The following is a 23,562-nucleotide window of genomic DNA, read 5'->3' as shown; positions in this document are numbered from 1 at the left end:
TCGGTTTTCGTCCCAACTGAATTATGATACTTTTGTTTCTTGGGCTAAAAAAAACCACAAAAGAAATATAATATAGAAAACGCACTTTTTTCCTACACCCAAACAATATTTAATACGAAAATGGACAATTACGTTCGATAACCCCTGAAATCGAACATATTTATATTGATAAATCTGACCCAAAATGTGCATATCATTTGTCGAGATTACTTTATATTAACGATGCGTTGTTAATAAATATCAAATTTTTCACGCCTGAATCCACGCTATGTACCCGGACTGATTATTTAACATGTAATGAAGAAAACCTAAATCAAAATTAATAATTCAACTTGGATTAAATAGGATTTGTTTTTTAAAAAAGGACTCCCAAGATATTTAATACTTATGGTTAAGAAATGTGCAAATACGGGATTCTATGTGCTTATAAATAAAACTGTTTGTACACGAAACGACTTTCAGGTTGGATTGTTTATCTGTTTAAGCAACCATTTATTTTTATTCATCTATTAACCACTAAGTGGAAAGTCTATAATACCTGTATTTGGCTACATTTTTCAAATAATTGTGTCTGGCTGTCACAATCTCTGTTGTCTCTTACCATGGGAATTGTAAAATGTAAATCCAATTTCTTTTAATATCCTTTGCAGGTGTGTTTGCGAAATTATAATATCTTTTTGTTCCAGAACAGAGCACAGTCGTCTGGTTGAGAACTGTATAAAATTTGAAAAATGAAACCATAAGAAGTGTTGAATCATTCGAGTTTGTATTTTATTTCTTTAAAGCCCCCTTTCACTTAAAACTTTCAAAAATATAATTATGTGAAATTACATATTTATTCCAATAGACATGGAACTAACTGAAATGGATTTTGAAATAATATGAATACACAACTCGTGAAGTGATTATAAAGGGTTCATTATGTCTTAAATATTAGAGAGTAGGACCGCATATTTTCACATCAAGATAACAACATGAATATTGATTGAAATGGATCAATTATGAATTAATATTCGTGTTTTTAATTTTAAATTTTATGGCAAAGTGTAACGCCTTCAATAGTAAGTGCGCAGAAGAACCTCACTACACACAGCTCAAAACTGACAAGTTAAAGTGTCTGGAATCTAGAGCATAATTGTACTTACATAATGACCCTTTCTATACAGACTGTGGATAGTTTCCCCAATTACACTGCGGTCAAAACTGTCAAATCTGGAAGTAAATGTACGCTTCTTGTGAGGTCTTATAGGTTTTATGGCATTATAAACCCACGATTGTATATGTTGCTAAAACGGTTGCCTTGAAAGAATGATATTAAATTAACGATGCCCTCGGAAACTTCGCTCGTGAGCTTCATGTTTGTTAAATTATTTATAATGTAAGGAAGATAGAAAAGGCTTAGTTTAAATACGAGTTTATTTTTACGAGTATCCGTGCGATCATTGATATTTTCATTGTAAATAAAATTTGGTTTCAATATAAATCTTCTATGTAATTGCCCGTAGATAATATTTTTCGTCGCCTAAACTCAAACGATTGAAATGATCGCGGTTTGTTTTCATTGCAACACGTGGTTGTCAAACTCTCTGTCAAAATTAAACACCATCGCAACAGCTTCATTAATTTCGCCCAACAGGTGACGAAAGCCATGTTGTCTTCCACTATAGAAAATATAAGTAAACAAGTCAAAGTTTTCAATAAATAAAATAAAACCAAGTACGAACAATCCAAACCATAAGACAGAATTCGAAGTCCTTAAAAACGTTATAGGCAAGATAGTGTATTCAAGCAAAATAGTGTAATCAGCAAATGGACTGCTCCTCGTGTACAAAATACACGACAAACAGTGGTAACAGGTGTCCGGAAGAGTAAGCTTACCCTGCCTGGCGCCACACCCGCATCCAAACTATTAGACGAAATCTCGGCAAAATAACGTGATTGGCCTAAGGACTATCAATGACAGCCTACACCGGTTGTGTTCCAAAAACAAACGGTATAGGCAAAATAGTGTAATCTGGCAAAATAGTGTAATCAGCAAATGGACTGCTCACCGTGTACAAAATACACGACAAACAGTGGTAACAGGTGTCCGGAAGAGTAAGCTTACCTTGCCTGGCGCCACACCCGCCATAGCTGCATCCAAACTATTAGGCAAATGTCGGTAAAATAGCGTGATTGGCCAATGAACTATCGGTAAGCAAAATGCACGCGATGAACTGTTAACGATGTAGTAGACATTATCAGGGAGATAGTAATAGTATACGTGTCAATTAAATATATCTAGAATAATAGCCGAGAGAGACACGTTATATTTACCAATCAAATCAATATGACGGCCATAAAACTTTTTAAAGGTTTTAATAAGTTTAGTGCGCAAGTATCCTTGTAGTTGAAGCTTAGATGACAAATGCCTCGATCTACTTAAAAAATCAGAATAAAAGGAACAAGCTCTTGCGTAACGAATTAGCTGAGACACAAGAGATAACTTTTTTATTCGTTGGGACATTTAATTGTGCAATGGATTTTATTTAACTAGAGTTGATTTGAAACACACAGGTAAGTTTATAATAACCAAAGTTAAATAGTTTATTCATAATCGAAGACATCCGTTCAGACAGCAGTTTCTTTTCGTTTCCTGACTTTCCAGGCTAGTCTAGATACTTTTCGTTTTAGCTCTGTACTGATTTTCATTATATTGACCATCTTTTGATGCTTATAGTCTTATTATATCACATTGTACATCCATAAATGATCAGCCCAGATGTTATGTTTATAATTGTATAATCAACGTTTGTTTAAACTGTGTATTCTGTCCTTGCTGGATGAAATGATACAATAAAATCTTATCTTATCTTATCTTTTACATTGTCTTAGTTTCTAACACTGTGGCTGGATATAAAGGTCCAGGAAAGCCGAAACGAAATGAAAGTGACACCAGTACAGTTAAAGATCGGGATTACAAGGTACATATTCTCTTAATTATTTTCTTTTACATGTTTATTAAAATTAACATTGTTGGGTTTTTTCTGGTTTTTTTGTTGTTTTTTTTTGGGGGGGGGGGGGGCTAGGGATTATTCTCTTTACAAGATATAAACATAAATATTATTAGTTTTGCAGAAAAATAAACTTTGTATTATTATGTACACCCACACTCCACTGTCTTGTTGTAAATGGATTTAATTGATTAAGTCAGTTAAATTCTACTTGTCCATATCGTCCATCAAAGCATCCCCATATTTATTATAGAGAGAGACAGCGTCTTTTGAACCCTTTTTCCCTCACTCTCAAAACTTGGCTAATGTTTCTTTCTTTGACGAAGAGTTACCCTTTAACTGCGATCCTGATCCAGCAGAACTGGAATCAAGGATAACGGCTTCAAGGGGAGGCGAGGGAGATGACCCTTTGTCGTTCTGGGAGGAAGTGTTATGAATGATCCCAACAACTTCAGATTGAGACAAGGAAGATGGGCCCTCGCCAGTCAAATATTTAATAGTTTCGGTCGAGCTCTCACTTGTTTGAGAGAAGCTCGACACCTCTTAATTATGATTATGGTATGATAGACATTTTTTCCTTTATTTGGCCAGGTTATATCCGTCTGAACAGAGATGCTTTTTGTAGATGTTTTTTACTGCGCCTGCAAAAGACTTCCATTGAGATGGAACGGGAAAGAGCGCAGTTAGGTCTACTTGCTTTCGAGCATCATAATATGGTATTTTCCGCTTAGACATTACCTGTTGAATTCTTTTTTCTTTTTGACATATTGGACATTCGCGAGAATAAGCAAAGTGCTTACACTTGCAATTTATACAACACAAATCCGCCTGGCAGGTACCGCTCTCATGGCCATCATGGCCACAGCGAGTGCAGGTGTCCTTACCTCTGCAGACGGTTTTGCTTTGCAAATTTCTGACATTTGTAACATCGAAGTGGGTTACTGATGTAAGAATCAACAGGTATGTTAAGATAACCTGCCTTGAGAGTCTTTGGAATGTCGAGACGATTAAAAGTGAGGATATAGGTGCTTGTGGGAATTTCCGCGGCGTACACTAGTTCTTTTAACATGTGAGACGCCTTGAGAAGAAAGGTATTCCACCATTTTTTCCTCACTGCTGCCTTCAAGATCCCGACAGCGAAGTACACCTCTTCTTGAGTTTAATGACCTATGTGGAGACACCTTGATAGGAATGTCCGCTAAGGATGTTGATTTAAGCAGCATGGTAGCATGCTGTTCCTTGGCGCATCCTATCAAAAGAGTTCCAGACCAGCTATGTTGACACCTTCGATAGGTCAGTAGGGGGACTCTCATTTAAGAGAAACCTCGGCCATGTCTTTGATATTTTTAAACAATATGTACATAAATCAGAAACGTCCTCTGTATTAGGACGTTTCTGTTTCTTTTTATTAATTGGTGTGGGGGTATTGGGGAATCCATGAAATATGTTTTTTGGAAACTCACCGCGCGTCGTGCCCCAGGTTAATTTTCTGCCTACCAGGGAGGGGGCAAGCACGGACTGACAGTGCATTGCCTCAGGGCTCGACAAGGGGTATACTCAAGCCACTAACTAAAAAATACTTATCCAACCTGATTGACCCAAGCTGCCGCTCTGTAGAATGTACTCGGGACACAAAGGTAAACTTGCGGAGTGAAAAAAACAACAAAGCAATGGCATTGGAAAAACGTGCATTCTACAGAGCTAAAAACGACCAAAGCCGATTGATCAGAGAGGGCCTCACTGACCTCCCGTCTATTTGAACCATGGGCCAAAGTAATGAGTTGCAGAGAAAGGCCTCGCAAGCCAAATCCCCACTCATTTATCAGGATTCCACTCTCCACCAACACGGGTGGCAACGCACGACAAACACGTTGCCCCATTACAGGGATCGTTTTAGTCGCTTTTTACGACACGCAGGCCATACGAAGGGCATATTCTTATCACCGCCTACACCCCAGGGGGCTGTTTTTGGATCTGTCTGTAAAACTTGTCATTCCCACGAAAGATTTTAATTGTTTTATTTCACCCGTACAGGAGTTTAATGGTAAAAATTGTTTTATTTCATCTTGGGATAGCCGTAAGATTTTAAATTGTTTTATTTCTTCTGTACAGGTATTCAATGATCCTATTCACGGCCATATTGAAATCCATCCCCTTTGTATGAAAATTATTGATACACCAGAATTTCAACGTCTACGTTATTTAAAACAACTAGGTGCTTGTTATTATGTCTACCCAGGTGGGTCTCATAATAGATTTGAGCATTCCGTAGGGTAAGTACATCACGTATGTTACAATTTTTATGATATGTGTTTGCAAAATATTAATTTAATGATGTAGAAAAGGATGGAATCCACCAGGTTGATCCTTGAAGGCTGGTAAATCTTTGTTTATTTCCGTATACTGTTGTCCGGAATAACCACCATTTCAATTTCGATAATTGCTTTACATCAATAATCAATTGGGGTGTTCAACGGTCAGCATTAAACTGTACACCAGTACAAACTAAATGATGTTGGGTGATTTTAAACTAATTTATGAAGTTTTGATATTAAATGAATCTGAAAGACATTATGCCTAAAATAAGCAAGATTGAATGATATGCGGGTTACAGTGAATAATGTGCTTTCTATTTTAGTGTTTGTCATCTTGCTGGTGAGATGATCTCACAACTTCAAAAACAGCAACCAGAGCTCGAAATAACTCCTGTTGAGGTTCTATGTGTGAAAATAGCTGGTCTGTGTCATGATCTAGGTAAGGTAATATAGGTAATATTATATATGTTAGTTTAAAAAAACACTTATTGGGTTCAGTGGTGATAAATGGTCAGAATCCATGTCAGATCGTTTAACAAATCTTCTTCGTGATTTATAATCCAGCTTTGTATCGGGGGAGACACGGTGGCTCAGCTAGTAATACGTTGGCACGCTAACCTTATGGTCTTGTGTTTGAACCCTGTATTGACAGAGAAAACTCATCGTGATTTTCCGGCATGGTTCCCACTTGTCAGTGGTGCAGGACAGAGGGATGGGATGAAAAACCAAGGCATCATGTGTTCACATTGGCGGGCACTTAAAAGCTCCCTTGGCAGTTCGAAGTAGATATAAGAGTAAGTTATAGCGTCGCTCAATCTGATTAAAATACAGATTTATATTTCGTTTCGTTTTTTTGTACTTTCGATGGCTATACACTACATGTACTAACAAATAAAACGAAATTTTGAACTATAAAAAAAACGAAACGAAATAGGATAATAATAATAATAATAATAGTGTATATTTATAATGCGTAAATTTCCATGTATGCTCAAAGCGCCAAACACTATGTACACTATACATCTTCCAATATTTACACAACAGTATATTCGGTCAAATACAGACGTATTCACATTCAAACAGATGAGTCTTTAATCTCGATTTGAATGATTCCAGTGAAGGGGCACATTTCATACTTAATGGTAAGGAATTCCATAAATTAGGAGCACTGAACCGGACAGATTTGTATCCGAAAGTCTGAGGGTTAAATTTGGGAACTTCTAGTAAATGCTGGTCTTGGGATCGTAAATTACGTTGATCAGTATTCACATGAATTAGATCAGACAGATATATTGGACAAGTTCCATTGAGACATCTATATACATGGCAGAGAATTTTGTAATGTATTACCGAATGGACAGGCAGCCAGTGATGTTTAATAGCGGTTGGGTGTGTACACGTTTCGAAGTGCGACTGACTATCCTTGCAGCAATATTTTGAATAGTTTGCAGTTTTGAAATTAAATTGCGATTTAGACCAATGAAGATGCTGTTGCAGTAATCCTGTATAGAAAAGACCAATGATCTGACAAAGAAGAGTCTTTTGTTAGAAGAGGTCTGATATTTCCAATAGCTCTCAAAGTGGTTAACCTGTTTTTCCATTGTTAGATTGGAATCTAGGAATACACCAAGATTTTTTTACACTATCTTGTGTTTGTTTATCAGAGTCCGCAATGGTCACTGTAGATGAATCAATTTTATGTAGATTCTTTTTCGTACCGCCAAGCATGACTTCAGTCTTGTCGTCATTTAATTTTAACATGTTTGACGTCATCCAAGACTTAATTTCCTGAGTACATGATGATGTCACATGGAAGAAGTTAGTATATTGATTTGGCATGAAGGCATCAATAATCTGGGTATCATCGGCATATGAATGGTGGGAGAGCTGATGTGTAATAATGGATGCAACTTGACTGGTGTACAAGACGAATAACACAGGACTTAACACCACAAGCTTATTGTGTTGTTTCTGATAGCTCATTTAAAATAAGTACAGACTTTATGCGGCCATGTAGGTATGATTTGAACCACTCTAAGGGCGGACCTCCGATACCACACCTTGCAGACACCACCTTGTGGTGGTCAGTAGTATCGAAGGCTGCTGACAGATCGAGCATCACAACTGAGGCAACATTACCGCCGTCAACGGCACAGCGTAACGGCACAGCGTAAATCATTTATCACTCGCAGTAAGGCAGTCTCTGTGCTGTGATTTTGACGATGTGATGACTGGTAATCGTCCAACAAGGAATTTGCGGATAGGTGTTATTTCAGTCTAGTATTTACTGCCTTTTCTAGTATCTTTGATAAGAAGGAGAGGTTGGAGACCGGGCGAAATTCTTTTTAGATGATTTTTTTCCAGACTGTCGTTTGAGAAGTGGAAGAACTACTGATTTAAATTTGTTCGGGAAAACACCACTAGCTAAATTATTAATCAGGGGAGTGAAAACCCGGATAAGTTGGTCCAGAAGTTTAAAAATCAGGGCAGTGTACCCTTGCAAACTCCTTGTTGCTCATTCAAGCGTATGTCTTCGTTAAAAAGCAATTTGCAATACAAGAATACTAAATCAAACTATAAAACATAAGTGTCAATTGATATAGTAACAGACCGCCATGACATGTCCTAGCTTAATGAGTCTACAGGTACTCTTAGTATAATTGGCATTATTTATATTTCTGCTCCGTTGAAATTTATTTCAATCAGAAAATCAACGATTCCTTTGGTAAGTCAAAGTATCGATATAAACAATTCGTCACGTTGCATAGAAATTGAACAGAAGCAGGGATAATTCTAACGGTGGAGTGAGTGAGATGTCGTGTAACGACATGAACACTCGCGAGTTTATAACAGTATTTATTCATCATTCAGCAATTAAATATCATAAATAACATAAAAAGGAAGATATTTTTTTCGATATGTACGTAAAATATCATCCAGAAAAATCGCGGTATGTTCGGTTTTTCAATATTTTTCTGAAGACGGTATTTCTGTGACGGTTTTATATCAACATTGACACTTATATGCATGGTGGTTATGAAGGAAAATCAATAAACACAGATTTATTCCTATCCATGACATTTCACGATTTGTGGGTGAAATTTCGAGCCTTTATGTTTACCTGCAATACGTGCGTTATCAGGTTGCTACAGTACACGTTCTCTCTACCGACCAGGAGAAATTGGCAGCCACTCTTCGGCCAACAGAAGACGCTTTCCCACAACACACACGCTAGTTGCAACTACAGGACAATTATATTGTGCCATAATCATAAGCCGAAACCTGATATCCCTAGTCCAATTCATTGGTGGTTAAAATAATGATAGTATAGTAGTACCTGTTTTATTTGAGAAAGAATCTGCGCCAACAGAATTTACATAATTACTGTTTTATGATAGATTGGAGGGGGGGAAGAGAGAGAGAGAGAGAGAGAGAGAGGGGGGAGAGAAAGAGGTGGTTTAACGTCCACTCGGGACTAACACAAGGTTCAATTTTGTTTCAATAATTCGCTTGCGCGTAGAGATCTTTAGCAGTAGGAGGAAACCGGAGGACCCGGAGAAAATCCACGATGTTGGACAGGCGACCCCACTCCTTGTCAAGTACAACCGGGGAATCGAAACCACGCCAGTTTACTCAATGACAGACCTTATGATACAACGCGCACGCGCTAACTAAACCCAACAATTTTAATCAGATTAGTGTGAACTTGCCGTAAAGTGCATATAGTAACCACTGACTATAAATACAGAAAATGTTGTCAGGTCACTTGATGTGCTCTTTAAAGAAACTCTGTATATTGGGTCATGTTGAGTTCTTGTGATATGACTATATCAGAAAATGCCCAACATGTTTTGTACTACCTCCGGTAGGGTATCTTGTCATATAAGCCATTTTCGGTGCATTAGCTGCTACCCTATAATGTTGTCTGCTTGTTCTTGTTTCCAGGTTTCATCCAGATTTTCCGGCGTGGTTTCCCCTTGTCAGTGATGCAGGCCGGAGGGCCTGACAAGGACAGCTTTCTAGTCGTTCGGATCGGACGAAAAACCGAGGTCTCGTGTACATATTGGCGTGTACGTAAAAGATCCCTTGGCAGTTGGAATTCGATATAAGAGTAGGCCGTAGCGCCGCTGCCCGGGCAAAATGCCCCTTATAGCACACTGTATGGTGTATGCCCGTCTTCATTAGCCCAGTTTAGGAGCAGAACAGTAGGACGTTAAACCCCATTTCATTTCATTTCATTTCATTTGTTTTCAGGTCATGGTCCATTCTCACATTTATTCCACGATAAATTTATACCGTTAGTTGCACCCAAATCTAATTTTACGGTGAGTACTCCGCTCTACAAACCCCAGACTATACCTCCCATAACAACTATTGATGTTTATACACCTACAGACTATATCTCCCATAGCAACTATTGATATTTACATACCTCCAGACTATATCTCCAGTAGCAACTATTGATAATTACATACCTCCAGACTATATTTCTCATAACAACTATTGATGTTTACACACCCCCAGACTATATCACCCATAGCAACTATGCACCTCCAGACTGTATCTCCCATCGCAACCATTGGTGTTTACATACCTCCAGACTTTATCTCCCATAGCAACTACTGATGTTTACATACCTCCAGACTATATCTGTCATAGCACCTTTTGATGTTTAGATACCCCCGGACTAGATCTCCTATAGCAAATATTGATGTTTACATACCGCCAGACTATATCTCTCATAGCAACTATTGATGTTTACATATCTCCAAACTATATTTCCTATAGCATCTATTGACATACCGCCAGACTATATCTCCCATAGCAACAATTGATGTTTACATACCACCAGACTATATCTCTCATAGCAACTATTGATGTTTACATACCTCCAGACTATATCTCTCATAGCAACTATTGATGTTTACATATCTCCAGACTATATTTCCTATAGCACCTATTGATGTTTACATACCGCCAGACTATATCTCCCATAGCAACTACTTTTGTTTACACACGTCCACACTATATCTTTCGTAGCACCTATTGATGTTTACACATTACTAGACTATATCTACCCACAGGAACTATTAGTGTTTACAACTGTTGATGTTTACACACCGCTAGACTATATCTCCCATAGCAACCATTGATGTTTATAGCTCCCATAGCAACTATTGATGAGTGTATGTACCTTCAGACTATATCTCTCATAGCAACTATAACCCACAGATCTCGTTTCTGTTCAATATTGGCATGTATCGCACGTATCTTCCAGGATTATTGGCTCCTGATTGTACGAAAAATCAAGTTTTTAGCTTCTGGATACTCTAGAGGTTACATTGTTTATCTGGTTTTAATGGAACTTAAAATGTATGTTTATAGCCCAAAGATATCAGTTCCTTTCGATATTGGCGCATATGTTTATTATTATTATTTTATACATTTTTATAGCGCACAACATCCATGACTAAGTGCTTTACAACATATGGTACATGATATAAATAAACCAAAATACAAATACGACATAAATGTAAACATTGAAATCAACTTAAAAAGAACCTTAGGCCATTGGAATGCAATGAAGAATACGGTGAAATGTTGTTGCCGGGGCAAAATTACCTCATAGAACAATGCATGTTGTATGTCCGTCTTCATTATCCCGCTTATTGCAGCAAAATAGGACGTTAAACCCAATTCCATTTCCCAGGACATTAATCTTTAGAGTATTTGGAGTATTTATTCTATGTTTGGTGTATTTTTGTTCCTGTATTTATTCGTCTTTATATATATTTCATTACCTGAATAGCATGAAGAGGCCTCGATTCAAATGTTTGACCATTTGATAAAAGTAAACAACCTAGAGGAAGATTTTAAAGAATATAATTTGAAGCGGGCTGAAATAGAATTTATTAAAGAACAAATTGCTGGACCGTCCGATAAAGATGACAAAGATAAAGTAAGTTTTGACGAATCTTAAAATATATGTTTATATCCCAAAGATCTTGATTCCTTGCGATATTGGCGCAAATCGAGCCGTCACTTCCTAGATTATGTCCCCTGTGTAGAGGTAAGAATTTTTATTTGATTTAAATTTAAAAAACGTTGGTGTTTAAAATTGAAACACCGTATCTTAAAACATGATTGTTATATCATGTATATTCACTGTCAGTTACTTTGCTAATACATAGTAGACTGGAGAATATTAAAATGTTATAATCAACATATTAAAACGTGTATATTTTGTTCATTGTCCCCGATTCGGACTAGTTACCCTAAACTCATGTTCCTGAAGCAACGACTGCGAGTTTCACAACATCTGGCCGTTGCTTGTTTACTTCACAATTCCCGAACTTATAGCTATATTATCTACAGACACGTGAGCAGTAGCGTCCAATCAGAGGTTGTGACATCGCAACCTCCACGGAAACCATGACATTGAATGTACCTTGAACTCGATTATCACAGGTAGACATTTTAGCTTGAAACACCGAGACTTGGTATTCGCGACGATCGAGGAATCTGATAGGCTCACAAGTTGGGCTTGTACCCAATCAAAAGTAGTGCTGAAATATGTAGGGTATTACGTGAAGGCCTTGATAAGATGTACGTAGATAAAGCGAGATCAAGCCTTCTATTGAAGATGCCCTAAACTATGCAATAGCCTTGACCGATTAGGACACTATTCACTGAGTTACCGGCCCTTGCCGTAAGAGACAAGTGTCCCAACTGTTACTTTGTCTGAAACACTTGAGTAGTCAAGTCAAGTTCGCGCACAAGTTCACGATCTGTTGAAATGTCGCAAACAGCGTGGAACGGGAAAGTAAACCCTTTGCAAATAAATTTCTGAAGGCGTTAAGAGGAAATGGTTCACCCCGAAGATATTGACCAATATTGTACCTGATGTAAATACCGAAACTTTTAATGCAATACATGTAGATCGAAAAAGGTTTGCGACTGACATAAACTTTGATAATGAACGGGCCAGAGAAAATCTTGGATGCTAGAATGGAGGATTATCTGGAATTAGTTCTCGACTATTAAAGTGTTCGACATGAAAGTATCTGAATCTGAATCTAGAAGGTATAGTAATAGCATAATAATATTATATGTATATCAGTATTTGAAGAAAAACGTTGATATGGGTCACGCACGTGCATGCGTCACGCGTCACTTGTGTTTAGCTGTGGTCGATTGATTAGGATGTATTAAATGTCTGTTTGTCTTTATTAATAATTTTGAGTGAGCCTGTTCGGCTTTGTTGTTCCGCAATATAATTATAACAGAGCATCCACCAAAGGTTGTCTTATTTATTTCTACTGTGTAGACAAAGTAATGAATGTTTTCTTCAATAATTTGGGCGAGTCGTGCTCAACCTTGTTGTTTCGCGATCTAACATGGAGACAAAATAAGGTTGTCTTAATTTATTTCAACTGTGTCGGCAAGAAGTAAAGCAAATGTTTTCTTTAATAATTTAGGGTGAAACTGTTCAGCCCTGTTGTTCCGTAGTCTAACATGGGACATACAATAAGTTTGTTTTAATTTATTTCTACTGTGTCGGCAAGAAGTAAACTGAATGTTTTTCTTTAATAATTTTAGGAGAGACTGTTCAGCCTTGTTGTTCCTCAATCTAATATGGAACATACACTACGGTTGACCTCTCTTTTAGTATATAAAAGGGCTTTACCTGTGTGCAGGCAAGTAGTAAAGCTAATGTTTTCTTTAATAATTTTGGGTGAACCTGTTCAGCCTTGTTGTTCCGCAATCTAACATGGGACAGAGACTAAGGTTGTTTTAATTTAAATTAGATTGAAACTGTTCAGCCTTTTTGTTCCGCAATCTAACATGGGACATACACTGAGGTTGTTTTAATTTATTTATTTTGTGTCGGCAAGTAGTAAAGTGAATGTTTTTCTTTAATAACTTTCAGTGAGACTGTTCAGCCTTATTATTCCACAACCTAACATGGAACATACACTAAGAGGGCTTATCTCTGCGCAAGCAAAGTTAAGGGGGCTTACCTGTGTGGAAGCAAATTAAGGGGGCTTACCTGTGTGGAAGCAGATTAAAGGGGACTTACCTGTGTGAAAGTTGTGGAAACAAAGTTTAGATGGCTTGAGTGGAAGCAATTGAAGGGGAGCATAGTTTAGATGGTTGACCTGTGTGGAAGCAAATTAAATGGGGCTTACCTGTGTGGAAGCGAATTAAGAAGCTTACCTGTGTGGAAGCATAGTTTAGATGGGCTTCCCTGTCACGTTGAAGCAAAGTAAGTGAGCTTACCTGTGTGGAAGCATAGTTTAATTGGCTTACCTGTGTGGAAGCAAAGGGAGGCTTACCTGTGTGGAAGCAAAAGGAGGCTTACCTGTGTGGAAGCAAAATGAGGCTTACCTGTGTGGAAGCACATTAAGAGGCTTACCTGTGTGGAAGCATAGATTAGTTGGCTTACTTGTGTGGAAGGGGGCTTACCTGTGTAGAAGCAGATTAAGGGGCTTACCTGTGTGGAAGCATAATTTTTAAGGGGGCTTACCTGTGTGAAATCAAAGAAAGGTTGCAAAGAAATTTGGGATTTTGGTAGTCATCTATAATAGCCATTATGACCTTTTTAATCTGGGGCATTAAAATTTAACTAGAATCATAGTGGTTAAATTATCGGGACTGAAACCACGAAGATATTCAAAAAATGGGAACAGAATGTATAAAAGTTCAAAGCCTTATGTACGGAATAATTGACCAAGATTACCAAAAATGGGTTAAACGGGGAAAATATGTGGTGGGATGAAGTGTGTTATGGGGCGAAGTGAGTTGGGAGTTGAGATAGTATTGGATGTTAATAAAGTTCGTATTGTTGTCATTGTCTTAGTTTTGATATTCGTATAGTGATTCCGGAGCAGAAGCACTGTGCCTGCAATACTTAAATCTATAGGCAAGACGGTTATTCAGTGGAAAGTATACTATTTTTAAAACTGAGCCTTTCACAATGTGTATGACAGATTAAATTATAATTGTCTATGTTGAATAAGTATTTTTTTACTGATTTGTTTTTCAAAGATTTTTTTTTTTTTTTAACTGACTTTTTGTTTTCCAGCATTGGGACAATGAAAGGACGAGCCCTATTGATTTCCCCGGTTCTCCGTCTATAAATGCTTTTATTTATTCCAGGCTTATAAATTTCGACCCAACAAGAAATATCTGTATGAAGTAAGTTTATATAAATATAAAAATATCTGTATAAAATGTCTTTATAAAATGTTTGTTTGGAGTAAGTTTATCAAAATATGTCTGTATGATACAGGTTTATTTTTTGGAAATACTCTAAAATAAATTATGAAATGTGGTGGTATATTGCCATCCCCTGTCTGTGGTATATTGCTAGAGTTTTTAAAATTAATGTCAAATTTATACACAGTGTTTATGTTAACGAGACAAAATAAATGAAATGAAATGAAATGGGGTTTAACGTCCTATTGTTCTGCTCCTATACTGGGCTAATGAAGACGAGCATACGCCATACAGTGTGCTATGAGGGGAATTTTGCCCGGGCAGCGGCACTATCGCCTACTCTTATATCGAATTCCAACTGCCAAGGGATCGTTTACGTGCATTCCAATGTATACACGGGACCTCGGTTTTTCGTCTCATCCGAAGGACTAGACAGCTGTCCTTGTCAGGCCCTCCGTCCTGCATCACTGACAAGGGGGAACCACGCCGGAAAATCTGGATGAACTTTCTCGGCCAATGCAGGGATCGAACACCCAACCTCCAGGCTAACGAGCCACTTAGCCAGGTGATCCCCGAGACAAAAGAAGTCTATTGATGTCAGATAATTACTATCACAGTTAATAATGCTCGGTCAATTTGAAAAATCTTATGGCCACTATAGAGGCTGAAACTATCATTCATTTGACAGCAAATTTATACACAAGAAAATCAAAATTTAGTTATTTCTAATACTTGCTTGGTCAGTTTTTATACACCCACATTTTCATGTGGACGTATATTGTCGTCGCCCTTGTCCGTCCCGATGTCCGTCCGTCCACAATTTGTTTGTGGGCACTCTACAGGTCACAATTGTTATCCGATTTTGACGAAACTTGAAATATAGGTCTATCTCCCAAAGATCGCGTTCCTTTCGATATTGACATGTGTCGGACCATAACTCATGGAATATGGCCTCTGATTGTACGAAAATCACGTTTTGAGCTTGTTGACACTCTAAAGGTCGCGATTTTGATTTTGATTAAACTTGACATGCATGTTTATAACCCAAAGATCTTGGTTCCTGTCGATATTCGCGCATATCGCATCGTAACTTTCTGAATTATGGTCCTTGATTGTACGGAAAACGCGTTTTGAGCTTGTGGTCCCCATAGAGGTCACAAGTTTTTTCGATTTAAAAAAAAGGTTTTAGTATATCACCGTTACACCCTAATGATGGTTGAGGTCGAATTTCGCGAAAATCGGACCAAAACTGTTGGACAAAATGGTCGCCCCGTGTACGCAAATTTATAAACATCTTGTATATTAAGGCTGTGGACCTCCTAGAGGTCACAATTTTGATTCGATTTTGATAACACTTGAAATGCATGTTTATAACCCAAAGATCTTGGTTCCTTTCGATATTCGCGAATATCGAATCGTAACTTCATGATTTATGACCCTTGATTGTAATAAAAATCGCGCTTTGAGCTTGTGGTCCCCAGAGAGGTCACAATTTTTATCCGTGAAAATCGGACTAAAACTAACGGACATAATGGCCGCCCTTTGTACACAAATAGTGTAAAAATATGATATATCAAGGTTGTGGACCCTCTAGAGGCCACAGTGTTTATCCGATTTGGATGAAACTTTAAATACATGTTTTTATCATAAAGATCTTTTATCCGAACGTAACTTCCTGGATTATGGCCCCTGATTGGTCGAAAAATCGCATTTTTAGCTTGTAGATTCTCTAGAGGTGACAATTTTTTTCCGATTTTAAAAACCGTTCAGATATATCATCATTCCACCATAATGAAGATTGGATTCGAATTTCGGGAAAATCGAAATGAAACTGCCCGACAAAACCGCCGCTCTTTGTACGCAAATTGTGTATAAGTATGTAATACAAAGGTTAGGGACACTCTAGGGGGTCACAATTTTTATACGATTTTGATGAAACTATATCTTTATATTCCAAAAATCTCAGTCACTTTTGATATTTGCGCATTTCAGACCATAGCGTTCTGGATTATTGCCCCTGATTGTACAATCGTGTATGTTTTTAGCTTGTTCTCTAGCCATCTCTTGCAAAATGGGGGTGTATCCTGCCTGGCAGCCACTGGTTAGTGTCTTCCATTACCTACAAAAGAATTTCTGCACCTACTAGGCATACACCATACAATGTACATCGTTTTTTACGCATCCGAACGACTAGGAGCTGTCCTTGCAACGCCCTCCATCCTGCATTACTAATAAGGGGGGGGGGGACTTTCGCGGCCAACTCAGGGATTGAACCCAGGACATATGTTTTGTTGCTTGGCAACCTAACTTGATTTTATGTTGTAGATTGTAGCTAATAAACGAAATTCAGTGGACGTAGATAAATTTGATTATTTTGCCCGTGACGCTTACATGCTGGGTTTCAAGAACAATTTTGATCACAATCGTTTCTTGCGATTCTTTCGTGTCATCAAAGATGAAAATGGTGACCAGCGGATCTGCATCCGTGATAAAGTAAGTATAATTTTTATACGCCTATTTATATATTTATTTTTTTAGGGGAGGGGGGGGGGGAGGGTTTATTATCGTATCCAGCTTCCAGTCACAATCTCTTGTGAACGTTGTACGTACAGGATAGAGTTATCTACCCGTTTGCGTTTGAACGTGGCTCCAGATCGTTTTAAAACATCGCCTTATTGTTCATTAAGGTATCAGGAAGATCATCAAATTATTGGATTGTAAATTCTGACCGCCTTCTGGTCGTGTTTGGTCATTTTAAAATTGTGTACGTGATACCGGACAACTTTCTCTGTGGATAATTTAAAAGATTTGTAGAAATTTTCATTTGAGCATATGGTGAGTTATTGCCACGTTTTATTTACTTTTTGACTGTTAATTGGATGCACTATGGCATCTTTATCCGTCAACAATGGGCTTGTGAAAGCCGACGCGATTGAGGTCACAATTGTTATCCGATTTGGATAACTTAACATATATGTTTATATCCCAAATATCTCGGTTCCAGTCGATATTCAGGCATATTGGACCGTAGCTTCATGGATTATGGTCCCTGATGGTATGAAAAATCTCGTTTTTAGCTTATAACCACTCTAGATGTTACAATTTTTATTTGATTTTATAAAACGTTGATATACATCACCGTTAAAAATAAGACCTAAACTTCCCGTGTAATACAAAGGTTTGGGGCCCTCCTGAGGTCGCATTTTGTATCCGATTTTGATGAAACTTAAAATGTATATTTATGTCCCAAAAATATCGGTCCCTATCGATATTGTCGGACCGTAACATCCAGGATTATGACCCCTTATTGTACGACAATCGCTATTTTAGTTTCTTTTCTGTCCATCTCGTGCAAAATGTGGGCGTATCTTACATGGCAAACGCTTGTTAAAATGATTTTAAGATGATTAAATATTATGTGGAAATTGTTACATAGATTAAAGTATCTTTAAAATGGTTTCAAAATTTGTATTATGTCCTAAAAATATTTTTTTTAAATTCCATGACAGGAGGCAGACCACTTGTATGAAATGTTTCATGCCCGTAAATCTCTACATAGTCGAGCGTATAAGCATGCTGTTACACAGGCTGTAGAGAATATGCAAGTACAATTTTTACAAATAGATAAATTTTGCAATTTTCTTAAGTAAATGTGAATTTATATAAGGTTGCCTGAAGAAATTCGAAAAAGATTGCCATTGGTTTACCTCGTTGATGACAACATCAAATGTTGGTGTATAAAAACGTGGAATTTTGTAATAATAAGGAGGATATCTGAGCAAAGGATTCACATAAAAACTGCACTTTCTCCTTGTTTTTTTTTTATATTGGCGAATGGCGAATCATTAGCTACTCGTTTTTCGACACAGACTTGAGAGAGAGAGAGAAAGAGGGAGAGAGATGGGGTTTAACGTCCACTCGACACAAACTAGGTTATTTCGGGACTAACATGGTTCAATTTTATTTCCATAATTCGCTTGCGCGTAGGTGTCTTTAGCAGTGGGAGGAAACCGGAGAACCCGGGGAAAACCCACAAGGTTGGACAGGCGACCCTACTCCTTGTCACGTACAACCGGGGAATCGAAACCACGCCAATTGATTCAATGACAGACTTTATGATACAGCGCGCACGTGCTAACCATTCAGCCACCCGAACCCCCGATACAGACTTGAATCTTAAAATAACAAATTTTAATCATGTATATCTACAGAATGTCCCCCAAAACACGTTAATTTTGATTAAATCAGTTTTATAAAACGAACTCAAGATATCATAAATCAGGATGCCTGACCAGTTTTTGAAAACTGATATAATCTCAGACTTGAGACCTAAGTTTAAATATCGAAAAACCAGCTACTCGTTCATTATCATTCACCAATAACAAAAACAGGGAGAAAATGAAGTTTTTATGTGAATCAACTGCTCAGACATTCTCATTTACATCTTTAGTTAGGTTTAATAAACTGATTTAATTAAATGTGTTTGGAGATATTCTGTAGATATATATCCATGAATTCTGCTTTTTTGAGATTCAAGTCTTATGAATATCAAAAAACGAGTATCCCGATTTTCAACATTCGCCAATATTAAAATACAAGTTGAAAGTGCAGTTTTTATGTGAATCCACTGCACAGGCATCCTCATTTATGATATGTTTAGTTCGTTTTAGAAAACGTATTTACTCAAATGGGTTTTAAAGATATTCTGTAGATATACATCCATCAAATCTACTTTTTTGAGATTCAAGTATTAATATCGAAACACGATTTTCAACATTCGCCAAGATAAAAAAAAAACCAAGTTGAAAATGCAGTTTTATGTGAATTCTCATTTATGATATGGAAAAATGAGCTGTTTGATTACAAACGTAGGTCGTTTTTCGATATTCACCAAAATTCACAAAAGTCGAGCTAACTTCACAGTGTTTGTATGTTTGTTGTTGTTGACAATTTGATAAAAACACCAGTGACGTGTTACTTCAGAAAACCTGATGTACGAGTACAGATCAGCCACAAAAAACTCTGCATGATATATTACTGTCTGCATTAACCGGTTGGTGCAAAAAAGTAGAACATTTCTATGGTGACACTCCCGTCCGTCGGTCCGTCCATCCGTCTGGACTTTCTAGGGACTAAAGTCAATACTCGATTGACTTTAAATTAATACACAGTGTTTAAGACCATGAGACGAAGATTCAACGATTTCCGATAATTACTTTCTGGGTTATGGCCCATGATCAATTTGAAAAATCTTGTGGACGACCTAGAGGCCAAAGTTAATATCCGATTGACTTTACATTTATATTTTCATGTGTTGTAAATGTTTTCATTACTGACCATAGAAAAAATATCCGATAACGCTTGTTGACCCCGCGGACGAATTGGCTGCTGTGGGCGTATGTTTAGTTGCCTGGCAACCTATTTTTTCTATTTATGTTGTTATGGTGATAATATTTTTTTATGGTGATAATAATCTGTTGTTGTGGTGATAATAAACTGTTGTTGTTATGGGGATAATCTGTTATTATGATAATAAACCGTTGTTATGGTCATAATCCGTTGTTATGGTCATAATCTGTTGTTATGGTCATAATCCGTTATTATGGTGATTATAACTATTATGGTGATAATAAGTATTATGGTGATGTTTGCTTTCTATTTACACCAGGATTGTTGATGCTTTGATAATAGCTGATAAATGTGAAACATTCACATTTCTCGGTAAAAATAAGTAAGTATATTTATATTTTATGTATTTTCCTGAATGAAAAGGTATTTGAAGGTTCGATGAGTCATTTGCATTTTCGCTGAAATGTTATTTCACATGTACATATGTTAGCCAGGGATGGTAAAGCATAGCTGTTGACAGATTCCTTTGGTAATGTTTTTAATGCAAACAAAGATTAGATAGATTTCTCCACCTTTCTCCTTTTCGCCATTTTGCATGCAATCTTTGTTGACTTTTTGGTGTATAATTGAAGAAAAGGGTTTGAATATACATTTTCTGTCAGGTTTTGGTGAATATTCATGATTTTGAGGAGGAAGGATACAAAAGTTAAAAGGTTGGTTAGGTTGAGATGTAGGGCGGAAAATTGCATGTTTACTTGTCTCTACTTCCAGCATGTGTATCTCAAGTTTTCCATGGTGAACCTCATACGTGCTTTTGGGCAAGAGGTTGTCACATGTTGCTCCATCTGTGGTAGAAGGCGTTCTACACAACAAAAAGTTAGGGCAGGTCTAAGAGACGAGAATTAACATTAAAGTCAATGGGGAAATCATTGGTGATCTGTGGTCATGTCCGCCTTCCTTAGTTAGTCCTGTTAGTAGAGAAAAGTAGGACGTTAAATCCCATGTCCTTGTCTTTAGCAGCTGATTTGTTTTCAGATTTGCTTGTCTCTAGATTTTAGTTTTGAGCGTCGTTTATATAAAATACATAAAAATGTGAAAAGAAGGAAATCCCTAAATAAGGCTCCTGACGTTTATAACTTCATTGTCATTAAATAATATATGCAATTTGTTGATGGTGGAAAATATTTTTCAGCAAACCTCGACATCTACGTGAATGTATAGGCGATATGGTGGCGTATAAGAAACTGGATGATACAATCTTTCAGCGAATAATGTGGTCGACAGAACCAGAGTTACAAGGTGCCAGAGATCTGATTGATAGAATCCAGAAACGTCAGTTGTACAAATGTGTTGGCTCAACGCATTTGAATGAGGTGGGACAAATAGCTTGATGTCAGATTTCTGGAAGCTACTGGTTTTTGTTTTTTAGGCCCACATTTTCATGTGAACTTGTATTGTCGTCGCAACTGTCCGCCCGTTCACATTTAATCTTCTTTCGGGAATCTGTGAGTATTAAAACCTGATCAAATCAATACTTCGTAATTAGGTATCCATTAATCAGTTTGTTTTATTTTGAGGCCAAGTGGTCTATATCATATAGGATGCATCTTCAATAGAAGGCTTGATCTCGCTTTAACTACGTAATACCCTGCATATTTAGGCACTAATTTCGATTGGGCACAAGCCCAGCTTGTGAGCCTATCCGAGTCCTCGATCGTCGCGAATACCAAGTCTCGCGTTTTTAAGCTAAAATGTCTACATGTGATAATCGAGTTGCAAAGTTCAAGATTCGTTCAATGTCATGGTTTCCGTGGAGGCCACTATGTCACAACCTCTGATTGGACATACTGTTTACGTGTCAGTAGATAATGTAGCTATAAGTTCGGGAATTGTGAAGTAATCTAGCAACGGCCAGATGTTGTAAAACTCGCAGTCGTTGCTTCAGGAACATGTATAGGATGTTAGTATTCGTATTACCCTTATCAACCTTGATCATTTTCATCATTACAATACTTTAATTAAGTTAGTTTTCCTTCAGAGTTATTAGAAGGGTGTCTCTGGCTGGTCAGCATTAACCAAGTATTGTTTTTTACATGTATATATTGTCTCGTTATACGCTTAGTCGAACCATCGCTCAGAAATTGTGCAGAACGTGAAGTTAGCTTGTGGTTCGTTATTCAGTTAGACAGACAGCCTGTTAGAATCTTTTCCCCGAGACTTTGAAGTGTTATAAACCAATTAGGCTCATAGAAAATAACCCACAGCCGGCGTATTCCCTATAAAAGCGCCTTTATTATATTACTAATTCCATATCTGGGGAGGGAATAACGAACCACAAGCTAACTTCACGTCGCTAAATTCCATTCCATAGGATTGTGACCTGTATATTCCAGTCCAATTACTATATGCCATTGAAACAATTTGGCATGTACCGAACCGTAACTTCATGGATTATGACCTTTGACTGTACGAAAAATAACGTCTGTAGCTTGTGGACACTCCAGAAGTCACAATATTCCCCGATTTTGATGAAACTTTAAATGTATGTTTATAAACCAAGGATCTTGATTTCTTTTGATATTGGTACAGACCAGACCGTTACTTCCTTGATCTCTTGCAATATGTATCCGTATATTGCATGGCAACCAATTGGTGTTTTCTTCGTCATAGATCACTACTGGGCTAATTGACTTCTCACAAACATCATGTTTTACAGTACTACATTTATCTCATCACATTTTATACGCCCACATTTTCATGTGGATGTAATATGCCGTCGCCCATGTTCGTCCTTCCGTTCGGATTTTGTTTGTCGACACACAAACTCTAAGAAATCTGTTCAGATAGTTTTAATAAACAATACAATTATAATATTTGTGTGAGCATTACACGTTTTTTTGACAGGAAGGCGGGATGAAAGTGTTAGAGCAGAAGAAAGTCATAGAACAAATCGCTAAATTAGATGATGAATTAAAACCTGAATTTCTCACATTATCGGTTAGTTTATTTATGGTTTTATCAATGTATTTATATTTATGTGATGAAATATTTTTTTTAAAGTTATTCCTGAAGATGTCTTGCTTGCGTAGTAGTCAGCATAAATATAAATAAATAGTTTAAAAAAATTATAATCGTAAATTATATAAAGGTTTAAATTACATTGAATTTGCAGTTAATAGAAATATTTCGAATACAATTGAGTTAAAATACAGAAAGTAATATGGTTAGCGATAGTAATAATTCACGCCACCTTCGGAGGGGAATTTCAAATTGATCAGCTTTGTAAGAATGTCTTGTGTCGAGTGGACGTTAAACCCCATTTCTCTCTCTCTCTCTCTGTGTAAGAATGTCGTTCGTTTGAATACTTCGAATGCGCTTCCGACATACTGTATTAGCTGTCGAATGCAGCTCGAATGTAGTTGGAACACAGTAGGAATATTGAGAAAGCAATCTGAATATTTTTTTGTTAACAATATTTTTATTCAAGATGTCTGAATGGGATTGGGGAACATGTTTAGCCTATGTATATAGTATAGAATATATACCTAATATTAATATAAAAGAACTCATGGGTGTATATATACTCAGCCAAATTAAAAACTTGACACTGATGAATTTAAACAAAAAAATTTTCTGGTAAGTCAAATAAATTTCTAACGATAGTACGTAGTAAGAAGCCTTTAATT

At 37.1% G+C, this 23,562-nt stretch overlaps 1 protein-coding gene across 2 annotated transcripts in view; it reads left to right on the top strand.

Moving 5' to 3' along the window:
* Positions 1 to 23,562, top strand: part of LOC126816495 (deoxynucleoside triphosphate triphosphohydrolase SAMHD1-like) — a 43,922-nt gene that overhangs the window by 5,571 nt on the left and 14,789 nt on the right. For both annotated transcript variants that reach the window (XM_056100041.1, XM_056100042.1), the window contains exons 2-12: positions 2,875 to 2,963; positions 5,106 to 5,266; positions 5,632 to 5,747; positions 9,563 to 9,633; positions 11,118 to 11,267; positions 14,468 to 14,506; positions 16,853 to 17,020; positions 18,037 to 18,128; positions 20,196 to 20,258; positions 21,069 to 21,249; positions 22,781 to 22,873. In XM_056100041.1, the coding sequence (XP_055956016.1) occupies positions 2,875 to 2,963; positions 5,106 to 5,266; positions 5,632 to 5,747; positions 9,563 to 9,633; positions 11,118 to 11,267; positions 14,468 to 14,506; positions 16,853 to 17,020; positions 18,037 to 18,128; positions 20,196 to 20,258; positions 21,069 to 21,249; positions 22,781 to 22,873 (1,223 nt within the window). The remainder of the gene's footprint in view (positions 1 to 2,874; positions 2,964 to 5,105; positions 5,267 to 5,631; positions 5,748 to 9,562; positions 9,634 to 11,117; positions 11,268 to 14,467; positions 14,507 to 16,852; positions 17,021 to 18,036; positions 18,129 to 20,195; positions 20,259 to 21,068; positions 21,250 to 22,780; positions 22,874 to 23,562) is intronic.

Source organism: Patella vulgata, chromosome 3 (genome assembly GCF_932274485.2).
Source record: "Patella vulgata chromosome 3, xgPatVulg1.2, whole genome shotgun sequence".
Taxonomy (NCBI): Eukaryota; Metazoa; Mollusca; class Gastropoda; family Patellidae; genus Patella; species Patella vulgata.
Note: the sequence above shows the minus strand (reverse complement) of the source record. Positions and strands in the feature narration are given on the sequence as shown.